Raw genomic sequence first — 25569 nt, forward strand, 5'->3', positions numbered from 1 at the left:
TTCACGTATTTATCTTTCGAGATAGCCGGGACGTAGTATCAGTTGGTCCGTTACTTCCCGAACACCGCTGCTGGTTCGAATCTTCCGCAATAAAGGGTCTCGCGAGGTAGGGACATCGACATACCGCCACTCCGGGGCACCAGACTCTCGGTTAGATCGTTTTTTTATTGCTATTTTCGTTTCTACAAATCGATGATACCACGGACCATCGCGCACGCTGTGCGATTCTACACCGGGACCGGCTAGGCTGCAGGGAGCTACGAACCCGCCGTTCAATTCCACCTCTACTCCACAAACGCCGCCACTAGAACGCTGCTGTCGCGCTCTCGCGACGTAATCGCGTTTGTAAACGCTTCCGCGGAGGGAAGAAAATGCGATCGTGTCACGCCGCTCGCAACCATAGATAATCCGTTGCGTATCAACAATGGTTCCGATTAGCCACGATTACACAGCTTGCGTATATGCGTGACTTTGTGTGTGTGTGTGTGTGTGTTGAAAGAAATGTGGTAATTGCGACGATGAATCCCCGCGAGTAACGATAACAATCGCTGATTAGTCGTTAGGCTGTTGACGTGTGATTTTCCAGCTGTCATACTCTGTCTATTCTAGGTATTGCAGAAAACTGCGCCGAGACGACTCTGTTGTCGATTGTTACAGGTCTGCAGTTACATCTTACGCGTCATTTGAACTTGAATTTCGTCATCGTGTTTTCCGTAATCAGCTATGAGAGCGATTAAATAAGTACATGCATGCACGCCGGTGTCAAAAAAATCAACAACTCTCGCACGTTGCACGGAATAACCTTCAAATCATTTACCGAAATTTTCTGAATACGTCGTGATTACCTGTACGTATGTAAACAATAGACAACGGGTGTCGCTTGGAGCCGACTCAAATCGTAGATTCTATTAATCGAATTGCTGGGTAACTAAGTATCACGGGCATTTAGTCACCCATAATTAACTCTAATTGTAAGACAAAACTTGCGTACGGCGATTCTCGTATGTCATAAACACGTCAGAAGCTTGGAGTCGTAAAACACAACATGCGTGCATATGTGTTGTAATTGTACACACGTACGTAATCTACGTATACGTAACATAGTCAAGGTCCGCACAACGCGTTTCGAGACCAAGGTGTGCGAATGCGCGATCGGTTGTTAATAATTAAAGTTCCTAGGCCCTTCGCTGCTCCATTGGCTATCAGACGATTCCCCGGCCAATCAACGTCACTCGGTCACCAAATGTCATTGCGGGCAGGGCACTGGTGCACGCAGTGACCTTCAGAGTGATGACGAGCCTATGACGTCACCGTAGTAGTACCAGATACCTCCGCGGTACTCAACCGCGGACGTCGCTATTTTCTCTACCAGTCTACACAGCGAAAGCAGGGTCGTGCTAAGTATAAGCTCTGGGTGCTTGTTCTGTATCTTTGTCATTCCGGGGCGGTCAAAAGTAACAGAACAACAAGCATCTTGATGCTGTTGTGGTCGTGTCCTTACTGTCAGTCGGTCACTGTCGAACAGAGTGGGTAACGCACCTGACTTCAGCCCGTCTCCTTGTTTTAACATCGTCGCGGATGCTTCGAGTTCGGTGTGTTGTTGCCGTTGCAAAAAAGTTTACTTTTAACGCACGAGCGAAGATGTTCAGAAAAGGAAACCGTGTACGTTTTTAGTTCAAAAGTGCGCGACGATATTGGTTAATCGACATATCTGTGATCAATGAGAAACCGCTGCGAGGAGGCGGCGTTAATTCGGGCATTTTGCAACCTGAAAGTTATGACAACAATTGTCCAGCATACTTGTTCAGCAAGGTTTTTCTTTTGTTTTTCAAACATACACGTATATTATTTCGAGTAACTATCTCGATTTTTATAATCTTTAGTGTCATTTTTCTAGTTTGATGTTACGATATCTTAGGTTATTAACTAGTTAATTGGATTTCTTAAAATAGGCAATATATACACGGGATCTCTAAGTTGTTTTATTTTCATTGCATCTAAGAGTTTACTTCTGACATTTTCCTACTTCAATCGTTATTTGTTTAGTTTTTTTTTTTTTTTTTCGTATTACCTTCAAATTTTAACATCGTTATAAAATGCTATACAAATTTTCTGCGTACATACACACGCTATATCGTATAATAGGGTTTTCAATTTATAGTGCTGTATGTGAAAAGATTTATGAGTCTGAATTGTATTTCTTTTACTTATTTGTGTTTTTAAACAGACGCATTTTTGATTCAGACTTTCATTTGTGGCAAAGTGTGACAAAAAATTGTTACATAGAATATATGACAACGTCGAGTTTAAACACGTTATATCGGGTCTTGCGTTAACATACACGTTTCCATAGAAGTCTTTTTTTAGTACATTGTTCAGAAATTACAAATACAATGAGAAAAAAATGAAAATGAAAATAAAGTAAGTTTGTTATACGTATGCTATGTAACGATAACGCAAAAACAGTGTACGAAAATGTATATTTATGCATATATTTCAGAATGGTAGAGCGCTAATACTTATGTAATTACACGGCTATATATATATATAGTTATCGTTATATATTAGTTATCACATTGTGTCAAGTTTTGTTTTTAATATAATGCGACTTTGATTTTCGCTTCATCTTTTCTTTAATAATTTTGATAGAGCAAGATTTGTGATTGCAAAGAAAGGAATAATGTTTCAATTTCAGTGTAATGACTGATCGCTAATTTGTCAATTAGTTTCTGTACCTAAATTTCGAGTGCTTCAACATAAGTACAAAAAACATAACTTTTCTATCACGTAATATATAAAGATTTTTAGTGTTTTACTTATGTGTATGCATCGAGTTATGTATTATTGCTCGATACATCTTAATTACTAATACAGATAAGATGATTTTTGTTTACAAGCTCATCTATGAAACTTAACACTATCTACAACTACTTATATATATATGTATTATCATATAAATGATTATTGTGATATCAAAAATGACCCTGGTTTCGTAAGATCTAAAATAAATAATAATCTATGCTCCAAGTTCAATGGCATTTCGAAACGGTACAACCAAAAACCATGCTTCAAAATGAATGAAAAATGTTGCAAATCGATTTTTTGCATATTGGGATTATCTTAAAATCAAAGTTGATTAAGAAACGATTGGCTGCACAAATACTCTTTTAAAACGGGGATCATGTTGATCGATAGACGTTCCCAAAATTCTGCTGGTGTGATTTGTAATTTTTATATTTGATACGACAATAATATTGCTCAAATTGTGTATAGGTATAGTTGTGGTCAAGCTAGATAACCCTGGTAATTGATTTTCAAACATTATTGAACGAATCACTGTTCCACACATTTTTACGCAGCTCGGAGTTTGGAGCAACGTCTTGATATTCCAAAGAATACATGGGCTCTTTTTAGCTCTACATAATATACACATCTACATATGAAGTGCATGCATATAAAGTGAAATGTGTTAATCAAAGCTGTGACTCAGCATAAAGATAAAACGAAAAAAAAAAAAAAATGATTGCAAAAAAGTAAAAAGCGACAAAATTGCGATCATTTTTTTTTTCTTACATCCAATCACACACGTCACAAATTTCTCTCAGACTCACAGTGAATGAGATAACTGAAGAATAAAAAATGAAAATACCATCTGTTATATTAGGCAGGGTTTTTGATAGAATTAAGGAAAAGTTATATTCCTGAAGTCAACAGCTTTGATTTTTCTAATTAGCGTGATAATGAAATTGGTACAACAACATTTCTGATTACTGTGTAGCAACAGATGTGTCTACTTGACTTGGTGGTACTTCAGGAGATTCCAATCCAACACTAGATTCATTTGCTAAATTTTGAACAATTTCTTCGCATTCTAGTGTAGCTTCTTCGTTTCTCGTTTCTGAATCAGCAACTTGAACGGTGGTTAAAATGCTCCACCAGTTAGAAAACGCACCTTTAGCTTGTGAAATTGCGCCACCTTTGTACAAAAAAAAATATGTCAATAAATTAAAGTACGGTTTGTTTAGAAACTTGCGATTCGTTATCTCTGTTAATTCTTACTCACCTACGGCTTTTCCAGTTGTAGCTACTGCTCTACCGGTCGAAGCCATCGCTTGATTAAGTTTTCTACCGCTTTCCGTGTTTTGCATAGTGCTGTAAGCGAAAAATATCGTAAATCCTTAGTTGTTAATTATTCACATGCCGAAGCTGACCACTTCTCAACGAAATAACTTACTGCGAAAGACGCAGTTTCATATCCTGAACCGAAAGCTGTCCTGCAAAAGGATGACCAGACTCAATGCTGTTTATTTCAGGCTTCTCGTTGCTGCTCCATATTTTGTAATTGTGAGTATTTTTCCAAGCGGATACAAATGCGGAATTGAAATGATCCGACTGACGGGTGTCCTGTTGTAACGAAGTTCGCAACAAGCTTAGTAGGTACACACGAAACTGCGTTCTGATCCATTCATCTCCGCCTTCCCAGCCGACACCGTCAAAGAAAACGTCCTTGCGTGGCTCAGCCACATGCCTCACGACATAGTCGGCAAATCTCAAGTCTTCGGTCGTCAAATGTAGCTGCCGTCTCAACTCTGGATCAGTAGCCTCGATTCGTGCTGTCTCAACCTTAGTCAAATAAATAAAGTGGATAGAGAGATTAATAAGTTGTGACAAAGTTCCGCCGTGGAATTCTTAACTTTTCGCAGTTTGCTAGGATTGTGACATTGTCGAGCAATTGGTCAAATTTTCAATAAACATACAACAATGGATTACCTCGACTAAGACATCAATTAACTGTTTCTTCTGCTTGAACAACACGTTTGTAGCTCCGACAATGTAACCTCTGACATTAACATCGCCCAGCAAGTCGAGGTATGGCAGTGACAAGTACGGCAGACACAAGTAGCCCTTGAAATTAAACAAAGGAAATTGATTTTCTTGTGCTGCAGGACTTGTGTTGAGTTATTGCAGTTAGTAGTTGTTAGTAGACGCAGTTACATACTTTTGAAAAGAGACCAAGAGGTAGACCACAGAGTTCAGGATTAACGTGAGCAATTTGAGTTATGTTGTTGGTAATGCGTGCATCTGATAATGCGTCACTGCTTGTATCACGAGGAAGACTGTTGCCAAGTTCGCCCGTACCTAACGTAATAGTATTTATACTATGAACTTTGTGAACACTTTCATTTGGCTTCGGGCACTCTTTGAAATCTATATCATTAGCCACTGACTCGTTACAATCTTTTGTTTCAACCATTGGAATGATTTTAGCATCGATATTTTCATTTATATAATTCGTGTTCAATGATGGTACAGTTATTCTCTCGTCCATACACTTTCCTTCCATTGTTTCAATTGTCTTATTATCGCTCATACATATCGATACATTTTCCACTTCGTCCTCCCTTTCTGAACAATTTTTGGTAACTTCGCCTTCTTTTTGACGTAAATTTGAATCGAGATTTCGTACGGGACTGTCTTCTTGGTCAAAGTTTGGAATCGGAGACATAGGTCTAGAGGGCCTGAGAAATGAAAATTATTCTCTAAACTGAATTACTGACAACTCGTAATGCTCCAATTTAACTTTACAAAGTTTGTGCTTTACCTGACACATGCAGCCTGGTGCAGTCCGTGCTCGATCATACCAGGGTGCAGTGACAACAGAGTCAGTATAGCTGTGCAAAGCGGCTGTACAGGAGACTGATAAAATACGATTTTTCTCTCCAGCAAGAGAAGCTTGAACAGCAACAGAGCCTTATGGCGAAAATGTAGTATGAAATCCCGAGCAGACAATCCTATGATTATCAAGATTTTATTATACAAATAAGAAACCATTAAAACCCTGGCGAATTTAATTGTCATTGAAAAAGATAATCATAGTTACCAACAAAAACCTGGGGTGGAATCCTACTTTCAGTGCTCATGCAAGAATTGAGATGCCGGTATGTGTCTTCAAGCAGTGACACCTTGCTAAAATCTCCTTCGTCAAAATAGGCGTGCGTTATTAAAGCCATTTTTACTTGGATGTGGCCATACAACGGCAATGTGCTCAAAACACAGACAGACTTTTGCACTGTTCCTCTGGTTATATCTGAAGTACGGTTCTTCAATTTCTGATGAAAAGTGAACAAATACTTGCCATTAAAAATCCATCTAAATTAGTATCGCAATAATCGAGAGTCATTTTAATTAGAACGAGACACATCTAATCATCCCCTTACTCCGTTGTGTGACATATTACGACCCGTTTATGGCGTATTTGGGTCGAATTTAACAAATCAACTTTATTGCACGTATGATTGGGATTGGTCAAGGGTTTACCTCAACTGGTATCTGTCTAAAACAAGATACCCCATAAATTGTGCGTTTGGGATCGCTAAGGCTGGGTAGATGGAAATAAACTGTATCTTCGTCATAGTTATGAGAGCCGTCAGGTAGAGACAGTGTTGGCAAGTATTTCCAGCCAGTGGGACACTCGTTTGGTGCATCAGGAACTAGCGGTGGGTATGAGTATTCGACCTGGAGAAAGAAAACCGTCAATACTGATATTGATAGAGGCCAGGTGAAAAAAACATTTCGGTCAACTTTACTTCTGTTATTTATCTCTTCCGCTTGTTTTTTTTTTCTTATTGTTTTTTTCTTTTTGTTGTAAATATTGGTCTCGTTTACCTGACATCCTTTCTTGTGGTGAAATCCGACAACAATAACGTGAAGTATCGGTCCCGTTGATTCCGCCATTGTTTATATACAGGTACCGTTTGGTTGATTCGCCTTTTATCAATTTATTGCGCGTTTGTTACAAAATACGTGGATTTTTTGCTCTCCATTTCAACGATTGTGGGGCTATTGACACCCCCTTTACTGACCACTGACGTGCTGATGGTAGCAGACGAATGACATGCGCCATGCTCTCATCCCTCTCGTTTTTAACCGAGACTTATCATAACATCCAGGGTCGACATAGAGTGGTAACTCTACTTGTCATTATGTCTACACGTTCCGTTGACTGAAATATCTTCAATCAACTCACGATTCTCTTTGCAACGCACGTTCTAAGCTGCACATTCAGTAATGAATTATTATCTGTAACATTGACGGAAGAATTTAAGGACGGGTAATTTGCTAGGTAAATTTTCACGACCAATACTCTGCGAGTTAACGATACTGATCTATTAAGAAGACGTGTTAAGAGATCCGTGTCAAGCTTCATTATCGGCGAAGCCGTTTACATCCAATCTCATAAATACACATAAGACCTCAAGTGTTCATAGTCGATAACTTTGCTGCCTACATGTAGAGGTAACTTCTTATTCGCACCATATTAATTTTTTGACATTTCCTTTCTTTTGAGGTTATGGAACTGTTTTAACTTACAGATCGTATATACACGATTTATCTGGCCAATACCTCCTACGATATTTTCAACACGTTAACAACTTGGATCAGTGTTCGTCACTAAAAAACGCGACAATGTTCGAAATAGAGTGGTATGTATAACGTACACGATCTTTAATAAAAGATAAAATATTTGATACTATCGGTGTAGCTTCTGTTACATCTTCCCAAGACGTTGTTTTCCTCCACATTCTATAAACTGAAAACATTCAGTTTGTAACAACTCAGGTTCGTTGATACCTATATTTTCTAATCACTTAAGGTCAGCATGTCCGTTGAATCAAGGATTACTTCGTGTTCCACACTCAGAAGAGGTGACGGAACACCCTCTAAACCCAATCACAGTCACCGTAAGTAATTTTGCTTCAGAATATTCAGACTCGAAGACAAACGTTATGTTCATACAGTAATATTATCGTCTGTGAAAAAGGCGGGTTGATTATTGGAAATGTTGATTAATGACATTATGCAGATGACAGATGGTCGAGGAGGGTTCAGACGTGGAACCATACGAAGCTCGAGTACAGGATCTTCAACCGGAACACCAACTCCAACCCACGCTCCTGTGCCAGTAACAAACTTGTTTTCAGATCAGCTACTTAATCATTCTCCATTCGATGGTTCTGATCCGCTATCACAATTTGCCAGACAGGATTTGGACCCATTGTCTAAAATGGCCGCCGACGAAGTATTTTATCAATTGAATTATTTAATCTTCATGAAAAATATTTGACTCCTCTTTTGCCAGTTCGTGGAACAATAGACGTATCTTTTTATAGTGGGATTATTCCGCTAACGTTACATCTATAGGCAAAAAATCTAAAGTTGTCGCCGACGATTTGGCTGAACCTTGGCAAGCTCGACGAGCAGCTATCCTAACAAAGTATACGACATCTGAAAAGTTGTCTATAGTGACCAGCTTCTTACCGGGTGGAGAAAAAGGTTGATTAATTCGTAATTTTGGGAACCTACCTGTTGATGTAAAAGAAACTAGTGAAATAATCAATTATGCTTTTGTAACGTCAATTCATAGTCATTGTCAAAGTGCAACCTAGCGGTACTATGGTCGATAAAGTCAGAACTAGGCTTGAGCAGCTGGATGATTTCGAGGAGGGATCTGTTAGACAAATGCTGGACTTAACACAACAGGAATATGCAGCACGCATCGAACTGCTGAACAATGAACTTGTGCAAGCTTGGCACTCGGACCAAAGAGTGAAAGCATTGAAAATCGCAATTCAGGTATTTTAAAGCAGTTGCGCAGAACAATATGACATAAACGTTTGGACAGGCATTGTTTCTAACTAGTATTCGTTCACAGTGTGCAAAACTGCTTGGCGATACAGCAGCTATGGCTTTCTATCCTAGTAAATTCGTTCTGATCACAGATATTCTTGACATTTTTGGTAAACTTGTCTACGAAAGGCTCAAGATGAAAGCTGAGTATTACAAGTGAGTTTCCTTTCATTTGACTGCATTTAAGTCGTCAGATTGTTTTCATTCATTGAAGTATTGCTCTTTTCTCCTAGACCAGGAAGCAAAGTCGTCACTTGTTTACCGGATAACTTTACCCCTGAAATGGTGCCCGAAAGTGCTAAAGAAACTTGTCGTAATTGGTTTTACAAAATAGCATCTATTAGAGAACTTGTACCGCGCCTTTACGTTGAAATGGCTATAATAAAATCGTACAGTTATTTAACTTCGAGGTAAGAATAGCCCTTGCGCTTATGTAATTATTCTTATTTATAGAACTGTGATTTTAATTTTTTTCTTTGCCTAACTTCAGCGAATTCAGCACTGCCTTGTTACGCATAACACGTATGATTAGAGGGATTGGAAATCCTCTTATAGCAGTTTACGCAAGATGTTATCTCTGCCGCGTTGGTTTGGCTCTCAACCAATCCACAGATCTTGGATTTGTAAAAGAGAATTTTTACGACTTTCTGTCAACGTATGGACAGTTATTCAGCCAAACGATAAAGGCCGATTTAAATAAACAGAATATACTGACGTCCTCTTATCTCAACTTGTACACTCCGGCGTTAGACTGGATTTTACAAGTGATGGCCTCATCAGCTCCTGAGAGTCTTTTGATAGAGATACTTGCACGATGTAAGCAGGAATCGAACAGGTAGGTTTTGCATCAAACATGCACCCCGTCTCGTTGGAAAGTAAAGAGAATTCTTATTCCTGTGTATTTGAATTTAGCGGGCTACTCTTAAATACAATACTGTCTGCGTTCAAGTCGACTTACATAGCCAGCCGTCCGATGGAATTTGTTAATTTGATCATGTCCTGCAATGAGGAAGGTGAGCTTGTTAAACTCCTAATGTTTCTCCACTCACTGTTGATCATTTAACTTTTTACGCCACAGGATTTCCCCAACATCTTTTGTATCGAAGGCTCGGGCAGTGTTTGATACAGGAGTCACTTCCAAAGGAAGATTGCAAGCCAGTTCTTAATGCCGTTTGGCAGTATGTAGCGAACCTGAAAGATCCCGTTAAATTTATGCAATGTGCGGAAATCTGGATTCAATTCACAGTTATCTATTTTTCCGTAAGTTGTTATTATATGACAATCTCTTTATTCCGGAGCAAGTTTCAAATGATTTGATAACTCGTTATTCCAGGTGACAGAAGTAAACTTTATTTTGGGAGAAATTATCAGCCACTTGATTCCCAATCGAGCGTTTGAGCAACACTATTCCCAAATGCAAACTATCGTTGATAAAGTAGTCGCTCATACTCAGGACTACGAATCGTTACTAACTATGGTGAAAACTGCTCTTCTTTTCCATAAAATTCGCACATATAGTACTGTTTTCGAGTAAAGTATTTTTTATCTACTTTATCATCGTCCGCAGGAAAACTTCCTTCCACTTATTGATCTTTTCCACAAAGAAAGCATTAAAGTTGACGTCTGCAAAACCATCATTGATGGACTCAGTTCTCAACCTGGGCTAATAAACGATCCAATTGTCATCAATGCCCTTATGTTCATTGCTCGAATAATTCACGACTCTGTCAGGTATGAATACAAATCAAAACGTTGTGTAAGTCAAAACAAGAATATTTCTCTAACGATTACTGGAATAATCAATCAACAGTGCGCTGACGGTTGATGATGAGAAAAGACAAATCGGGAATTTAATATGTGGGCTTGTGCAGCGAATAGATTATGGTAGAGATTTCGAAAAACAGCTGAGCTTTTATGCCGAAGCAAGAGCCGCGTTTCCAAATCTTGATTCTGTTCACATTCAACTCGTCCAGGTAAGGCTCTCTCAAATGGTCCATGCCACATGAAAACTTGATAAAAACCTCATTCGCTTTCCAGTGTGTGAACAGACTCTCCGTTGACACAAGAAAAATAGTTCGAGGCCATCACACAAGACGGACTTCTGCATTCGTTAGAGCTTGCGCAGCATTCTGTTTTATCACTATACCATCTTTAACTCTGGTACATACGCGACTTCAGTTGTATCTTCTGTCGGGTCAAGTTGCTCTTCTGAATCAGTGTCTGGGCCAAGGTAATCAATGTGCTTCATCAGGATAAGGCCACTTTCTATATTATTAATTCAACGTAAGGCTCAAACCATGTCTTTAATTACAGCCGATGCTTGTTTCAAAGCAGCGCTTAGTTTAGTACCAGAGATGCCAAAAACTATTGAACTCGATGGAAGACAGAAGAGTTCTGAACCATATTTGTTGTCGTACTTGTCTAGTTTCTTATCCACGCTGTTAGTTGTTCCGGTAAGGTTTTACAAGAACACAACGCAATTATATTTGAGGAACAACCTTTAACTCTTTTAATAGGACAGTCCAGAACACGGAGTATTGTATTTAATGCGAGGGCTTCTCAATGCCGTCCAACGCTGTTTCGAAGCTAATTCTTCCAGTAAATCGTACCTGTATCTACGAGTTCTTGACCTTTTATCTACCGTGACACAGGAGAATTACCCCTATCACGTTGATAAGGTGATTACGACTATATGCGGTTGAAAAATCAGGTTTCTTCAACTAAGCAACCGATCCATGAACTGAAGTATTAATATTATATATTTTTTCAGGTTGAATCTAATGACACTCTGTACGGTTCTGATAAAAAATTCATCAACGAAGTAGACAAAATAAGCTCCAAAGTCTTTGAAGAAATATTGAATCATTTAAAGTATCTTGGCTCTAGCGATCAGCATGGAAAGCAATCGGTACTTGCACTAGAGTTATTCTGTCGCTTAATAATGCGAGCAGACTTGAGGCAGCCTCCGTTAGCAACAATTGCTATCAATTTGTGGAAATTATCTCAAAGACATGGCTCAGCTGATCCTAAATTGTCGGTAAGTTTTTTATCAAGCAAAATAGGGAAAAAAAAAAGGAAATATCAGTTTCCACGAGTTTTTAAAATATTTATATTTATTTTGGTACTCCTGTAATAGGTACAAACGATAGAATACATGAAGAACAGAAGTCAACTTGTAGTATTTGATCATTTCCCAGAATTGCTTAAAAAAATGTTGAACACCTAGTCGAATTCGCCTGTGAAAACTTGTACCAGTGTATATGAAAGGCTTATGTTTTTCAATATACTGCACGTGAGATGCAGGATTGCCGGAAAATACATAGGTAAGGGTGGAATCTACGATTAATTTTATGAAATAATCGAGTGAGTTGCATTATGCGTATAATAAATTCACAAGTGAATGTGAGATCATCTTTTTATTTTACATTATTTCAAGAAGTTCCGTATTGTTAACTATACACTACATAGACCTATATGCAAATATCAAGACAACGATTTGTTAGATTATGCACAACATAATGAATATTATTTGCTATTTAAAATAATGTACAATTATCGCAAAATTATAATTCGTCGCTAGACGATTTATTTTATTTTTACTTATCCGAATTAAAATATAAGAAGATAAAATGAAATGACGACAATTTCGTAATATCAAATAGTCCTTTAGTTATGCAAGTTATAAAGCACCAAAATATGAATAATTTACATAAGACATTCCGGAAGCTACGTCGTGTTATTTCTTTTACGCGTAACAATACGAATATTAATAATCTATTATTTGAACTTGTGCACCTTTAAAAGCTAGACATAGATTTAACATAACTCGTCTTGATTATTTCAAACTAATTGAACTATTCAACGACCTTTTATCATCGCGCCACATGGAATGATTTCAAAATTATATACTCAACTTATTTCTTACAGCAGTACCTTTCAATTTTTCTTTTCCTTTGATTTTGCATTTGACAGAAAATTTGCTTACATAGTTACCAACAAGATTATCATGTACAGCGTAAATCTAAATTCACATTATAGATTAGTTATTTTTGGAAGACATAATTCACAGATAATTATACCGTTGTACGGAAGACGTTGGATCTGGAAGAACGTTTTGATCGCGTCGATATATTTATCCTTTTAGGATGGATCGCAGAGCATCTAAAAATATATCCGTGTGATACTCCGTAAACGTGAGTGCAGGCCTCAGCCTAATCGACACCGAGCCACACCCACCGGCTTGAATACCTGAAATAAATGCGCGGAAATTAATGAGCTAATTCGAATAATGAGATCTGACACTTTTTATCGGTGTATATAAAAATCGTGGAGTTTTCTCACCCTTGGAATGAAGTTTCTTAACAATTTCGTCTCGTAGTTTTGCAGATGAGCAAGAAAAAGCTATAAATGTACCACGACCTCGCGTGGCACTGATTTGATTAGAGAATTCATTCTCCATGGATATCAATTGCTTCAATGTGTAATCTCCGACTCGCGAAGCATTCTCCAAGAGATTATCTCTCTTAATCACGTCTAGGACTACTTCAAGAAGTAGAAGTTTTCCAGGATCTCCCATCCACGTGTTGAAAACTTGATACGCCTGCTTAGGTCTGTGAGTAATGAATATTTTCATATACAGTTTTGCCCACACGCAATAAATTTCACATCAATGAACTCACTTCAGCTCTGGGAGATGGTAGTATCCGCCTATTTGCATTTTTTTACTAAAAGTTACAACCTCTGGAGGTGAGTCTAGATTGAAGTGTTCGTGGCACCACATTTTTCCCGTAGGACCACCTCCGGTCTGAACCTCGTCAATGAGTAAGGCAATTCCATGCTGTGATAGGGAAGAAAAGTTTATGAATTCTGTCAGTTTTTCTGGATATTCGGACCATGACAAAGAACAGAAATGAAATGTCATAAAGTTGTTACCTTTTTAGCTATTCGTTGGAGCTGCTGAAAGAATTCTGGGGACGCGTGATTATCGCCTCCTTCTGACTGTATCGGCTCTATTATAATACCAGCAACTGGGATTTTCTTCTGTGTATCATATTTTGCAATCAGATCCTCAACCTGTCAAAAAATTGTTCAATTTTTAAGGAAAGTGGTATAGAAAATGGTCACAAGGCAGTTTCCTGTCTTTCCAATATTCTTACCTCAGCCAAGCAGCGCTGATCTTCTTGCTGATTTTCTCGGGTGTTTTGTTCGAGAGGATACTTGTATTCTGGAAATGACGCAATAGGCCAGTCAAAGGCCGGTACATCAATCTTATGAATGTATTTGCTATGCGTCGTTGACAAAGATCCCAAAGTTCTTCCATGAAATGCTCCTGAAATTATTTTCATGGATTTAGTTAACGATAAACGATGTTCAAATCTTGCTTTGATTTCCTGCATAGAAGAACATATACTAAATCGTAAACCTTTAAATGACATGATGGAATAACGAGGGGACCCTGGAGACTGATTGATCATACAAGATTCCATTTCTTCTTTGGTGAATGGTGCTCCGTGCCGCTTCTTAGCTGCATACCAGAGGAATATATTTTTGAACGCATTTTCATTGGAACACGATCCACACATCATAGTCGTAATTTGAGTTAACCCTGCTGGAGCGACCTGAATATGAAAAAATTTCCAATAAGAACCAGTCTTTTTAACGGATATTAAATCCAGTAATGAACCACTTACTCCCTTTTTAAGCAGTACATCCCTCAATTTGTTTGGCCAGTCTTTTCCAGGAAAAACGCCGAGTGCTGGCCTGTTCGCTAGGATTATCTGAAAGTGATATCTAATAAGCATACCACTTGCTAAGGAAATCTTTACTGAAAATGATCATGTCTTAAATCACATAATGTTATAACCGAAATCAACGTATAATTTATTAAATGATTGATCTCATAATTTCGAGAAAAATGACGCAATGAATCGCAAAAACGTGAATCATCAGATATACCAGATTAAAAATCATATACTGTTATCTAATATACTCGATGATTCGTGCTTTTGTAATTCATTGTGTAATTTTTTATATATTTATCTCGAATTTACAAAATAAATTATGTAATGAATTACAAGTTTATTTTGATCATAACATTATATGATTTAAGAAATTGTCATTTTTAGTAGGGAAGACCCAATCACCTTGTTGCTTCGATTACTCAGTTGACCATGCGATTTACAACGGTGATCATTTTATATACCGCGTCATAAAGCTGTTTGAAAACAATTCTTTGTCGACTGATTAAGTGATTACCTGATTGGCAGGATCAGCCAGTGCCCCTAACATGGCTGGATGATTATAGCCGAGAGGCATCGATGAAATCTGCATGTATACATCAAGCAGCGTGTTACCGTCTACGTCCACTAAGTAATTCCCAATTGATTTCGCATAATCTGCAAAGAGCTGCACTGAGCCTGTTTGCTAAAATAAACAAACACTCGTCATCTGCTTTTGGTAAATCCGTCAATTATAAATTGAGATTAGATTATGTTATGAAAATTTTTATAATAATTCAGCTGCTCGTCAAATCATTTGTTAATACAATCCAAATCATCAAACATTACCTGAACATCGCTAAGCTCCTTCAATAAACGAGTTGATGTAGGTCCAGGAATTTCTGTGAGTACGGATGGTTTATTTGGTTCACCGGGCAAAGGGCCGGAAGTCAGGCATCTTTCGGGCGTAGTTTCAAATACTGAGGACAATTTATTTGGAAATAAGACGGAAACGTAGGATCACGAGCTGAAATATCGAAATTGGTGTCTATTTTCGCTCTAAGCTTCGAAAAAGTTTACCCTCGGTAAACTTAGGTGTCTACGTTACCGATTGTACGATGTATATATTTAGAGTATCGAGTTTTGAATTATTCTCACTCCCGTACTCGAGCTATCGTTCACATCTTTTTACAATCGGAATTGATAAGGAATTGATTTTTCGTATCTGGAATAGTCACTCGAGCGATGAATTTGTTCGGAAGATATTGTCGTGGGGTAGATATACCGCAGATTGAAGGTGAAAGAAATGACAAATTTGACGACAAATTTGAAATGTAAGTATTGCTAGGCGAACAAGGTTCTATATAAATATTCTGTATACATCCATACTCTGTACCACTGATTGCGAGTTTGCATTGACGAGCGTTCATCGCGTCTAGTTAGAGCCAATTGTTCGACTCATCTTGCATATAAAAATCGCACATTATATACAGTAGACTGTATCAAAAATATTGACAGTGTTTTTGTTCGAAATTCAAGTCGAAAATATTGTTCGAAATGACGGAAAGAAGATGCTGTTCAAGTTCCAGCTCTTAATAATAATATTTAGAGGTGCATCATCGAGATTTTGTATTTCCCATTTAAATAAAATGGGATGTTTTTTTTTTTTAACTTTGGAATTTTATAATTCGTCACCCTGTTAGTGTACTGGATAAGACCAGAACGTATTTTTGTAGGGAATAGAACGGTCTACGAAAAATGCATGTTATCATTTTATGATAAACCTACTCTTTCAAAAGTTATTTAAGGTTAAAAAGTATTTAAGGATCATGAAGACTTATTTCATACAGTCTAATATACAGTATGAATAACATGTATGATATGTATAAGAAAATAGCATGCCAATTTGCTGCGCGATAAAATAACGTAGAATTTATTGAAAGTCGCAATTTACAAAGATTTGTAAAATTGAATATCACATCTTACGATGTTGCATAGAATTTGAAAATTGACAGAGATATGCGAAAAATTTTATAACCGCTAATACTTGACAATGATTTCCACTGTATTGATTCAAATTATAATACATAAATAATACAACTACGATACAGTTTTGTGTCTAGCGGAATGTATGCGGGATAAAATTTCATCGAGTAAGGCCGGGTCTACCTAGTATAATTTATTTAAAAATAACTCTTCTATTTAGCGGTACGTTAAACCGTATGAACGAGGTGCAAACCGTAGATTTTGCCAAGCATAAAACCCTCTGATTTTCAACGGGCAGTGAAAAAATGCGAGAGAATATTTTTTGTAATTTATTTTTCATCAATTCGTATAGCTCGACTCATTTATACATGTATGTGTTGTATGTTTTTTTTTATTGCTCACTTATATTTAAACATTGGGTTGTACCTGTGCACACAATCCGCCGCCCAAAAGATCGATTGCGAAGAAGAGATGGAAACCGCTTGAACAGCATCCTGATGGGCTTTCGACAATAAGGGATTATCACCACCGGGATTAATGAAACTCAACGCCTCGTTATCAAGCAGATATGTGCGCCTAACTTGCAGCGGCTGTATGTCTCGACCTACTGACTGGTTATCCAAGGCTTAGGGCTGGTTCTACTCCGGTTCTCCGGGTTGGGGAGACGCAAACACGATGCGCCTGCAACCTTTCGAAACAGCCTTTACAGCGTCTGCGTAATTCGCACGGCTACATCCCACGTTAATACGAATACCCGTCTCTACGAGCCGTAAAAATGCGAATATAGAAATAACTTAGATTCGGAACCGAGATGCATTATACATATCCGAATCCAATCCCATTGGTTTCTAAATGAACTTTTTGAACAAGAGTTCGACAAGTTGGAAAACAAATAAATAAATAAATCAAACTATGATTTCCGGTTGAACTGTAGATGGTACCTTATACGTATTATTTATACTCTTTCAGAAGCGATAAAACGTTGTGTTGAAAAATTTGAAAACTTTATCTCCGATTTATGTTTGCACACTATTTGTTATAAGATGTTCAGCTGTGCCCTTGGTATAGTTATAGCATCGACGTTCGGACTTCTACGCAATCGTACGCAATTGTATGTTGTAACGAATTCGCATACATGTGTCTACGCGTAGTATTTTAGTCGCAAATAAGATAATGATACCAGCTAATCGTTGAACCGATCGCAATATCAGTTGTAGATTCCAGTCGATTAGTACGAAATCAATAAGTTACATATATTGAAGTGAAATTTCTTCACTGGGATTAACTACAGATTGTTTTGTGAAACGCTCTGTTATGAACCGCAATGTTATTAAACCCCCGAATGACCCTTATCAACGGTCTCGCCTTTGTCCCTGAACACAAAAGCCTATTTAGTATTTCAAATGAAAACCGGGTATTGCTAATTCTCCCTATCCTTCTTTGTCTCTCTCTCTCTCTGTCTCTTTTTCATTCTCTCAGCCGCTTTGTTCGAATATAAGCTCTTCAAATAGCCATTTTTTTTTTAGCAGTGCAGTCACGCTAAATTACTCTTATATAGATTTTAGAAGTTTCATTTCTGCACGCGTGATTGCCATATACATGGTGGTTTTTTTTTTAATATGGGGCCGCACAATAATCTTTTACATGATATATCGCTTCCTTTGATGCGATGTGTACACAAGTGTAAGCCAGGTATGCATAGGTATGTACTTTTCGAATGTATAAAATTTGAAATTGATTGGGCCCGTTGGAAATCTTACAACTCCGATCGGTAATTCAGATGTCCTAGATTACCTGTCATCGGTAAGAACTCTAAATAGATCGTGCACGCAGTAGCGCCATCTCCCTTTCAAGTGGACATTCCGTGAAGAATTTTACTGCATCCGGGTGGACGAATATTTGGTTTAAATTGGTTTATTCATGTTCCAATCTCCCATTTTGAAGTTGAACAAGCATTAATTTTGAAATACGATTAATTTGAATGATGGTAAATTTGTGCTCGCATGTATAAAACTCGTAATAAGTAATATCGTAATGAATTATGTTGGAGGTCAAATAAGATACGACAATTAGTTTTGAAAAGAATATTTAGTCATGAATCATCAACGGTCCCGAATTTCCGTTAGTAGCAAAGCCAGTTTGGAATCGGCTTTGACGGATCTGAGTCTTCGTTCGAGGCCCTCGAGGTCGACACGTTCGATCCAGGTCGGCGGGTCTGCGTCTCGAGGTGGAAGGGGGACAAGGAGTCTTTCCGCAGCGGCACAAATTCCGCACCAAGTCCGGAAGTCAACCGGAATTTGGACGGGACCTACGGTGCTTGCAAACTTGAATGATTGATCCTCAGTGAATGATCGCCCCATCACTTCTTCCAGCCCGACTTGAATCTTGTCCGGGAGCATGCGTCTCGTTCCGGTCGAATCTTCTTCGAAATATCTGTTGAAGGCTCGCCTGAAGATTAGCTTCCTTCCAGGGGTTACGAAAACATGTCTGCCGAGGTAATCCAACGGCGACATTTCTAAAGTATAACGTAGTAGTTGATCTATGACCGAAATTGCGTTCGTGGGACATATCATTTTATGGCAAAGAGAAGAAACTTCGAGAGGAAATGTATTTCTTTACCGGCCAGTGCTCTACTGTCTAGGGGAAGTTCAAATCGGGAACTTTGTCGAGAAAATACCCTCGGCACATTCAGTGACGATGCGCTGGGTCCTGTTTCTTGCTTAACTTCTTTTCCGCTTCGGGATTCTGATGATTTTACTCTCAAAGCCTCTTCTAGCGCGATTCTTCGCTGTAACATATGTTTCACCAATGTGATTCACTTAACCCTTCAATTAGAGACCCCAAAAGCTGATGTATGCAAATTTTAAGTGAATCGCATGTAAGGAAAAATGTATGCATAAAAGGGTTAATTACCGTACAATGCGCACTTATGGGCTATTCTTCCGTTACCTTAGCAGAAAATTCTCCTTCGACCGTGTCGCGGTCTAATTGCCTTCCCAAATGTTTCAGAATATCGGCATCTATGAAACTCTCCGGAAAAATGCGATACGGTGGCGATGCGATCGGCTCTTTACTCGAGTGTGACAAAATCGTGCCGTCGGCGACGGGAGGTCTGGCTCTGGAAAAAATTATGAACAACTATTCGACACTTCTAAATATATTAAAGGCAAGTTTATCGCCCGTTTGCACTAAACGCTGCAGTAAGTAACTAACGAGTTGTCTCCGAGGCCAATCTCAACCTGTGAGACCTGTGTTTCGAGGGGCTCGGGAGGATCTCTGACTTCATTTTGTTGGCCGTACGTTGATCCGCGCCGGCATTTCCGTTTACGTAAGCGTTTTCCGCGCCTCCGCATAGACGGCTCGTCACTTTCGCTGTCCGAACCTTCACCCGCGGTATTCTTCGGCGTACTCTGTAGAAAAGAATTAGTTCGATTACAAATAATTTGCGCATAAAACCTGTGCGTAAGTTTCACCGATTACAATTATTTATGATAACAATCTTTTTGCAGAACGCTCCATGTAACTGACGTTATATGATGGCGTCGATCCGCGGCCAGGGGATTGATTCAACAAAATTATGCTACTTGAGATTGAGATAAGCGAGGACGTTATCTCGCGGCATGCAGCGTACCGCGTTGCTGACATTGACCGTCGGCGGCGGCGCCGCTGGGACCGAAGTCGATGGGTTCAGTGGCAACAACAGCGTCGGCCTTGGGACGAAGACCTCGGTTCTCCGTGGACTCGGTAACGGCTCTAGACTCAGCGCGTGCCAACTCAGGGTCTCTATATCCTGGATTAGAGTGTGAAAAGAGGCTTTGACAAATTCTCTCAATGTCCTGGAGTGAGAATTCACTCCAAGGTGTGAACAATCACTAAGCACGGCGAGAAGAAAAGAGCAGATTTTACTCAAAACTAAAGGAAAGGAGGGACACATCAGGTTTTGTTGGTAAGATATAATTCGTAAAATGCAGAATTTACTGCAGAATTAGTGAAAACCACTGTGTGCCGAGAAAAATCTGCTACATTTATAGTAATAAATATAGTTGACATGGGTTTTTTTTACCAAAAACTCTGATGTGTCTCGCTTTTCGAGCAGTTTTGAGTAAAATCTGCTCTATTTCTTCCCTCCGTGAGCGAGAGTGAAAACTGCGCAACTCCAAATCGAGTGAATATTTCACTCCAATATAGTGAATACTCACTCTCTGCATCGAGTCAAATTTAGAGTGATTTGATTCGCTCGAAGCGATTGACGTGAAAAGTTCAGTTTTAACGAGTTACGCAGTTTTCACTCCAAGGAAATTTATACAGAAAGAAACAAAAGTACTGTGCTAGTACAAGATTCTTCTCTCTGATACTGTAGATACAACTAAGGCTTAAGGGTGTGAATTACCAGAAGCACCGACCTGCTCCTGAGAGTTTGCCCTAAGGTCGAGGACAAGGGTGGTACGCTCGCGGGGATGAACCGCGGGGGGATCAGGCGAGGTAACGCAGAGTGCTGGACCACTGGCGAGAGTCGGTGTCGGAGTCAACGGCCGGGAATCGGTCTCGGCGTAGTGCCGGAAGAGTTCTTCGGGGACGGCCGTCGCATCGGGTGCCGCATGATCGGCAATACCACGCGAGATGCGGCGGTTTCCGCTTTGCGATCGACCTCCGGCCAGCAGAGTAGCTCGGATGAGTTCCATCTCCGCGGGGAGAAGCAGTGCCTTGCCCTCTGTAGCCTGACGAAGAGATGACGGTATGTATTTCGTTTGTCCGTTTTGTTTCTCCTCAGTTGATAAGCGATGCATTTGTCTAATTAAAGTATGTGATATTACCCAGCAATCCTTCGCACGGCGCACGACATCCTTGGCCTCCCCGTCCGCAGGATGATTGCACAGTACAGAACATCCGTAGGGATACGGATTGAACAGACCCGAGAATGGCCGAAGAACTAACGGAGCCGGTTTCGTGCATCCAGAGAGATCAATTTGCTGAAAACGCAAGTACTTGTGTGCAAATACGGAAGAAGGCACAGCGTTTCCAAAAAAAAAAAAGAAAGTAAAAGTACAAACCTTTCGGATTAAAAATACATTTTTTTAAAAACTTTTAGTATTAGTCCCAATTACGCTAACAAAATTTAGCTATGAATCTATAACGATATTTCAAACAGCAAAACGAAGTCACGATTTGTTATACCGAAATTTTGATGTTGAAATCGTTCAGACAATTCTTAAACAATCATTTTAATGTGGTTTACCTGCAAACCAACAATTTTTTTGTCCCACAAAAGATACGAGTTAGATACTCTGTGGGTAATATTCGAATTAATAAAGTGTGGGTAAGTATATGCCTATCTCGTTCAGCCCCCAATTAGAAATCAGGTTTATCCTTTCATATTCACACTCTAATCGCAACCGAAGAAATTCTTTTGATGTCTATCTAAACCCCGCTCTAGGAGACGGAGATTGTTCATAGGCCGAAAAAGGTGTCGATGGGCTTGAGTCTGTCTGATCCCTTACTGGCATTCTATAGGGTTGATCAATCGTCGATAATCACATTGCATAAAATTATGAATAAATACGAGGTACATTTAATTTGCTAAATTACGGTGGCTGTTCAAATGGTGAACTGTCAGTAGTGAGTAGTTACATTAGAATCCAGCAAGTCGATTATGCAAGTGTTTGAATGAAAAAATATGCGAACCTTTTTCCTCGGCCTAGAGACAGGCCGAATTCGCGCAGCAACAAGGCCCGTGGAGCTCGAGACACGTGGCATTTTTGCATAGCTTTTAAGTGTCTTGTGTATGTATGGGTGTACGCTTGAATCTATATTCTAAAAGTGCACCGCAAGCTCTTTGACTGACATGTTGCTGTCCACCGTCTTATTTCGGCTTGCCGTAAATCTTAACACCGGCCCAAACGCCATAACTTTGAATGAAATGCATTTATACGCAAGACGTTGCCACGGGAGCGATGGTTCGATCGAAGAAAATAACGTTGCGCTGCTTTACGTGCGTACAATACCTGTGTAGGTGGGCGCGTATACTTACTACACCCACATTGTTCGTACTCGTATAAGCTGTAAGAAGCTGCAGACTTTTAGCAATTTGGTAATACAATACGATATTTTCTTAAGCTTTAGCGAAAGCTTTTTTTTCTATAATATATAAATAAACGGTAGGAAAACTTGAAAAAATAATTACAATCTCATTATTCGCGTTGATTACATTCGGAATTGGAAAACGATCGAAATACGTGAATTCGCGTTGAAGATATTATAACTAGCTTTCGTGTGAATTGGGGGCGAATAATTTTCTCTTGCACAGTTTTTATCTCCGATTATATTTAACGGTGATTGAAATCATACAATTCAATATACATGACTACTATATGGAATATTTTTCTTTTTTTTTTAAATTTGCACATTAACCAGGCTCGGGAAGTGAAAATCAGGGCCAAGAAGTTTTGGCCGTATGACCTGGGTACTTCTTCTTGTATTTCAAACCTGTTACAAGAGTAGAGCTCTTCGGAAAAGCGGTCTTCCCTCCGAACATGGTATCCGTTTCTGAAAATGAGTAAATCATCTTTCAGTTTGTGGAATTCACCCACAAAATTACAATCGTTAAACACAGTTAAGGTGGTAAACACCAGCAATTGACGATCAATATCTACACGTTTCGAAAATTTTCCGAATCATTTATTGTTGAAATTTTACCAACCAGGAATAAACCGATGATACTCGTACTGAATATGTAGATTCTCAGGTAAATTTTGGTCCCGCATAGCGTCCAAGGGTACCGTGGCGTTTACAGGGGTTAGATAAAACTTGCGCAGGTCAGCTGGAAGAATAAAATTTCGAATAAAAATTAGATTCGTTTCATTTCCATTGTTGTACAATTAAGGTACATCGATTATTTATTCACCAATAGTCTCCACGGTGTGTAACAGAGAATTCGGAATCGCATGACTGAATTCTTTTCCGCACGCTGTGAACAATTTGTAACGTACGATTGGTTCGTCCAGACGCGTTTCATTTACAATTTTCAAACCTTCGTCATGGCAAACTTTGTCCAGACGTTCCATGACGTCAGTAGCCGGTGAGTAAGATTTTTGCGGCCGCAAGTAACTAAAAGATGTAAAAAATTCATTGAATAACATGAATATCGTGAGCTTACTTTGCGAGTTTGCTGTAATGTTTTTAAAACAACTTGGTAAATTCAATGATTTCCAGGAGATATTGTTATTATTTAAAAAAAAAAGATGGACGTGTGGATTGAGCGCACAATTGGCCTGACGTCATCCAGGTAAGCAAGCGCGTTTCACGGAAGAGTGTGTAACAATCTGTTATTTTTACCGCACAATATTAGAGTAATTCTTGGATGAAGAAAAATCTGTAAAAAAAAAACCTGACGTAATTCCGATAAAAAATTTTCAACAATAGGGATTAAATTGATTAATCGAAACGATCGAAACAATGCTCGAGGTTTCATTGTGTGTTCAAAAAGACATAACTTCTATTACGAAAGAAATGAAAAGAAGAACAAGGCAGAAGAAAAAAAAAATCTACTCATGACGTCAGGGAGGCGGGAAAGAGCCGTATATGATTCTCATTGATAACCGTGAGCTTTTCAATCAATATACAATGATCTCCCCCGAGTATCAGCGAGTATATCTTTTTCCGCGCGAGGCCTCGCGAAGAAGCCCAGAGCCGGCGCGGTCGCGGGTAGTTGTTTTTTTTTTGGTTGGTGGGGGGGAGTCGGAGTGCCGAGATCGATGATTTGAGGGTGGCCATGCGGTGGCGCCCTCGTCGTAATTCGCACCGAAGTTCGGCTGTGCGATCTGTCAAATTTGTCGGCGGCAGTGGGGGAGAGGGGATGAGGATCGACATGGCCGCAGTCGGTTCTCGGCTTCGTGAGACGAACGGTGTAGCTTGGCGAGAATACGAGTGTATATCGCTGTATCGTCACGGGTGTCACACAGTCAGCTGATTATTGCGATTAGAAAGGGTCTGTTACGCTTACCCTCTGGTGGCGAGTGACTCTCGTTCGGCCTGCAGTGTCGCAAGGTTAATCGTTTTTCGGAATCTGCTTTCTTTCTCATTTTTTTTCTTCTTGCCAAATTTTTTCACCGCGGCGAAATCACGGCGAGCATCAGTCGTGCCACCCTGAAATTTAAGCAACAACTGTAAACCCGTTACACGTTACTGTTATACGTATAGGTATACGGTCGGTGCGCGGTGGTCGTGTTGAAATATACCGAAATTTGTTCTTCTGGTTCGCGGTGAGAGGGTTAAAAAAATCAAAGATATCGCTATTCGGACGTATGATCGGAGTGGTCGAATATGACGCGAGGGGACGCCGGGCGTCCCGAAACCAGAGGGAATGAACTAACCGTTAGTGCGCTCCTCAGCAGTGTGGAATATTTGGAAGAACTCGCTTGCCAAGCATGCCGTATGAGCGCCGCCATATTGTTAACCGAAGTAGCGTTCGAAGATTGGAAAACGAGAAGCAGCAGAAGCAGTGGCAGCACGAGCTGTGAATCGACGAATCGACTCGGTCCAGTCCGGCCGTGGTTCGGTTTTGAGGAGTAAGGGGGCGCCGGCGGCTGCGCTTGTTGTTGCCCTGATCCGCCATTTTACAGTCGCCATTGAAAGGTGAAAACCCTCCTAAATGTTCTCGAATAACATCGATTTCGAACTGGAATACCGGGGTTAATTAGTGCGTGTAGTGTTGGTTAGTGATTAAGTGTAAAATGGAGCAGCCATGACGCATCCATCGCATCAAACTAACGGCGCGAGCTTAGAGGATTGCCACACGAACTTCTTCGCTCTGGTGAGTAGTGCACAGAGCGGTGCAGGCTAAAACACTCGGGCCTACTTACTACCTAATACTCTAGGATATCGCGCATCTAAGGCGATTACATGTCGTACCTCGTCCGAGACGGACTTCCCTAATCCCGGTTTAGGTTCGCAAGTACCGTTCTACAAGGCGCTATTTTACCCGTTGCCCCGCCTAACGCCTGAAAACTCTATCCATTCGTAATAAGTACGGTAGGGTACCACGACGGATGACGGGAACGTCCCTTTCTCCCGTAATGTTTGTATATCGTTTTCTTAACGCTCTCGTTGTCTCTCGCCTTCGCCTCTCGGTATGCCTACGACGTATGTATACTTATCTACGTATGCGTGTCCCTGCTTTCGT

At 39.6% G+C, this 25569-nt stretch overlaps 6 protein-coding genes and 1 long non-coding RNA gene across 10 annotated transcripts in view; 3 read left to right on the forward strand and 4 right to left on the reverse strand.

The window, feature by feature from the left end:
* Positions 1–1960: 1960 nt before the first annotated feature.
* On the reverse strand, positions 1961–6925 carry LOC124219497 (late secretory pathway protein AVL9 homolog). The gene is made up of 9 exons (XM_046627123.2): positions 6667–6925; positions 6319–6516; positions 5882–6110; positions 5603–5792; positions 5000–5519; positions 4771–4905; positions 4235–4623; positions 4064–4152; positions 1961–3976 (listed from the first exon to the last, which is right to left on the reverse strand). Exons 1-9 carry the CDS (start codon positions 6733–6735, stop codon positions 3768–3770), a joined length of 2028 nt encoding a protein of 675 aa, XP_046483079.1. The 5' UTR covers positions 6736–6925; the 3' UTR covers positions 1961–3767.
* A 58-nt stretch (positions 6926–6983) lies between these two features.
* Positions 6984–12841, forward strand: LOC124219493 (VPS35 endosomal protein-sorting factor-like). 3 transcript variants are annotated; one of them, XM_046627108.2, is made up of 19 exons: positions 6984–7123; positions 7374–7484; positions 7655–7742; positions 7865–8080; positions 8172–8334; positions 8426–8634; positions 8714–8844; positions 8922–9098; positions 9179–9523; positions 9601–9701; positions 9767–9948; positions 10022–10165; positions 10256–10419; positions 10499–10661; positions 10726–10918; positions 11002–11141; positions 11205–11366; positions 11459–11725; positions 11825–12841. In XM_046627108.2, the coding sequence occupies exons 2-19, from the start codon at positions 7468–7470 to the stop codon at positions 11912–11914; spliced, it is 2952 nt and encodes a 983-aa protein (XP_046483064.1). In that variant the 5' UTR covers positions 6984–7123; positions 7374–7467; the 3' UTR covers positions 11915–12841. The 3 variants fall into 3 exon arrangements, with proteins under 3 accessions (XP_046483064.1, XP_046483062.1, XP_046483063.1); XM_046627106.2 differs by having other exon boundaries at positions 6985–7123; positions 7349–7484; XM_046627107.2 differs by lacking the exon at positions 6984–7123 and adding an exon at positions 7148–7296.
* On the reverse strand, positions 12088–17036 carry LOC124219499 (4-aminobutyrate aminotransferase, mitochondrial). Its single transcript, XM_046627124.2, has 10 exons — positions 16818–17036; positions 15255–15385; positions 14944–15111; positions 14379–14465; positions 14111–14306; positions 13845–14017; positions 13621–13761; positions 13368–13525; positions 13030–13298; positions 12088–12936 (listed from the first exon to the last, which is right to left on the reverse strand). Exons 1-10 carry the CDS (start codon positions 16882–16884, stop codon positions 12821–12823), a joined length of 1506 nt encoding a protein of 501 aa, XP_046483080.1. The 5' UTR covers positions 16885–17036; the 3' UTR covers positions 12088–12820.
* A 1262-nt stretch (positions 17037–18298) lies between these two features.
* LOC124219532 (uncharacterized) lies at positions 18299–22318 on the reverse strand. Its single transcript, XM_046627224.2, has 8 exons — positions 22074–22318; positions 21206–21361; positions 20795–21109; positions 20023–20181; positions 19605–19801; positions 19341–19509; positions 19011–19179; positions 18299–18906 (listed from the first exon to the last, which is right to left on the reverse strand). The coding sequence occupies exons 1-8, from the start codon at positions 22143–22145 to the stop codon at positions 18494–18496; spliced, it is 1650 nt and encodes a 549-aa protein (XP_046483180.1). The 5' UTR covers positions 22146–22318; the 3' UTR covers positions 18299–18493.
* Positions 19905–21919, forward strand: LOC124219533 (uncharacterized). The gene is made up of 3 exons (XR_006883412.2): positions 19905–20337; positions 20752–21126; positions 21210–21919. It is a non-coding gene; the product is annotated as an uncharacterized lncRNA (long non-coding RNA).
* A 374-nt stretch (positions 22319–22692) lies between the features above and the next one.
* Positions 22693–24920, reverse strand: mRpL50 (mitochondrial ribosomal protein L50). Its single transcript, XM_046629303.1, has 5 exons — positions 24761–24920; positions 24391–24533; positions 23293–23495; positions 23089–23208; positions 22693–22934 (listed from the first exon to the last, which is right to left on the reverse strand). Exons 1-5 carry the CDS (start codon positions 24833–24835, stop codon positions 22819–22821), a joined length of 657 nt encoding a protein of 218 aa, XP_046485259.1. The 5' UTR covers positions 24836–24920; the 3' UTR covers positions 22693–22818.
* skd (mediator complex subunit skuld) overlaps positions 24888–25569 on the forward strand; it is a 30666-nt gene continuing 29984 nt past the window's right edge. For both annotated transcript variants that reach the window (XM_046629281.2, XM_046629282.2), the window contains exon 1: positions 24888–25200. In XM_046629281.2, the coding sequence (XP_046485237.1) occupies positions 25132–25200 (69 nt within the window). In that variant the 5' untranslated portion in view covers positions 24888–25131. The remainder of the gene's footprint in view (positions 25201–25569) is intronic.

The sequence above is a fragment of the Neodiprion pinetum genome, chromosome 5 (genome assembly GCF_021155775.2).
Source record: "Neodiprion pinetum isolate iyNeoPine1 chromosome 5, iyNeoPine1.2, whole genome shotgun sequence".
NCBI classification, from domain to species: Eukaryota; Metazoa; Arthropoda; class Insecta; order Hymenoptera; family Diprionidae; genus Neodiprion; species Neodiprion pinetum.

Excerpts from the sequence above, each read along its gene's own strand:
- mRpL50 (XM_046629303.1), bottom strand. The coding sequence starts at position 24,835 with ATGGCGGCGCTCATACGGCATGCTTGGCAAGCGAGTTCTTCCAAATAT. Across the intron at positions 24,534-24,760 it reads TGCTGAGGAGCGCACTAACG|GGTGGCACGACTGATGCTCG; the intron begins GTTAGTTCATTC and ends CTTAAATTTCAG. Across the intron at positions 22,935-23,088 it reads GTATCATCGGTTTATTCCTG|AAACGGATACCATGTTCGGA; the intron begins GTTGGTAAAATT and ends ACTCATTTTCAG.
- LOC124219532 (XM_046627224.2), bottom strand. The coding sequence starts at position 22,145 with ATGCCACGTGTCTCGAGCTCCACGGGCCTTGTTGCTGCGCGAATTCGG. Across the intron at positions 19,510-19,604 it reads ATTGGCCTCGGAGACAACTC|AGCCAGACCTCCCGTCGCCG; the intron begins GTTAGTTACTTA and ends AATTTTTTCCAG. Across the intron at positions 18,907-19,010 it reads AGACAGTAGAGCACTGGCCG|AAATGTCGCCGTTGGATTAC; the intron begins GTAAAGAAATAC and ends GTTATACTTTAG.
- LOC124219497 (XM_046627123.2), bottom strand. The coding sequence starts at position 6,735 with ATGGCGGAATCAACGGGACCGATACTTCACGTTATTGTTGTCGGATTT. Across the intron at positions 6,111-6,318 it reads TTAGACAGATACCAGTTGAG|AAATTGAAGAACCGTACTTC; the intron begins GTAAACCCTTGA and ends ACTTTTCATCAG. Across the intron at positions 4,153-4,234 it reads ATGAAACTGCGTCTTTCGCA|CACTATGCAAAACACGGAAA; the intron begins GTAAGTTATTTC and ends TTTCGCTTACAG.
- LOC124219493 (XM_046627108.2), top strand. Across the intron at positions 8,335-8,425 it reads CTTACCGGGTGGAGAAAAAG|TCATTGTCAAAGTGCAACCT; the intron begins GTTGATTAATTC and ends GTCAATTCATAG. Across the intron at positions 11,142-11,204 it reads CCACGCTGTTAGTTGTTCCG|GACAGTCCAGAACACGGAGT; the intron begins GTAAGGTTTTAC and ends CTCTTTTAATAG.
- LOC124219499 (XM_046627124.2), bottom strand. The coding sequence starts at position 16,884 with ATGCTGTTCAAGCGGTTTCCATCTCTTCTTCGCAATCGATCTTTTGGG. Across the intron at positions 15,386-16,817 it reads GCGGCGGATTGTGTGCACAG|TATTTGAAACTACGCCCGAA; the intron begins GTACAACCCAAT and ends AATTGTCCTCAG. Across the intron at positions 14,307-14,378 it reads ATGTACTGCTTAAAAAGGGA|GTCGCTCCAGCAGGGTTAAC; the intron begins GTAAGTGGTTCA and ends TTTCATATTCAG.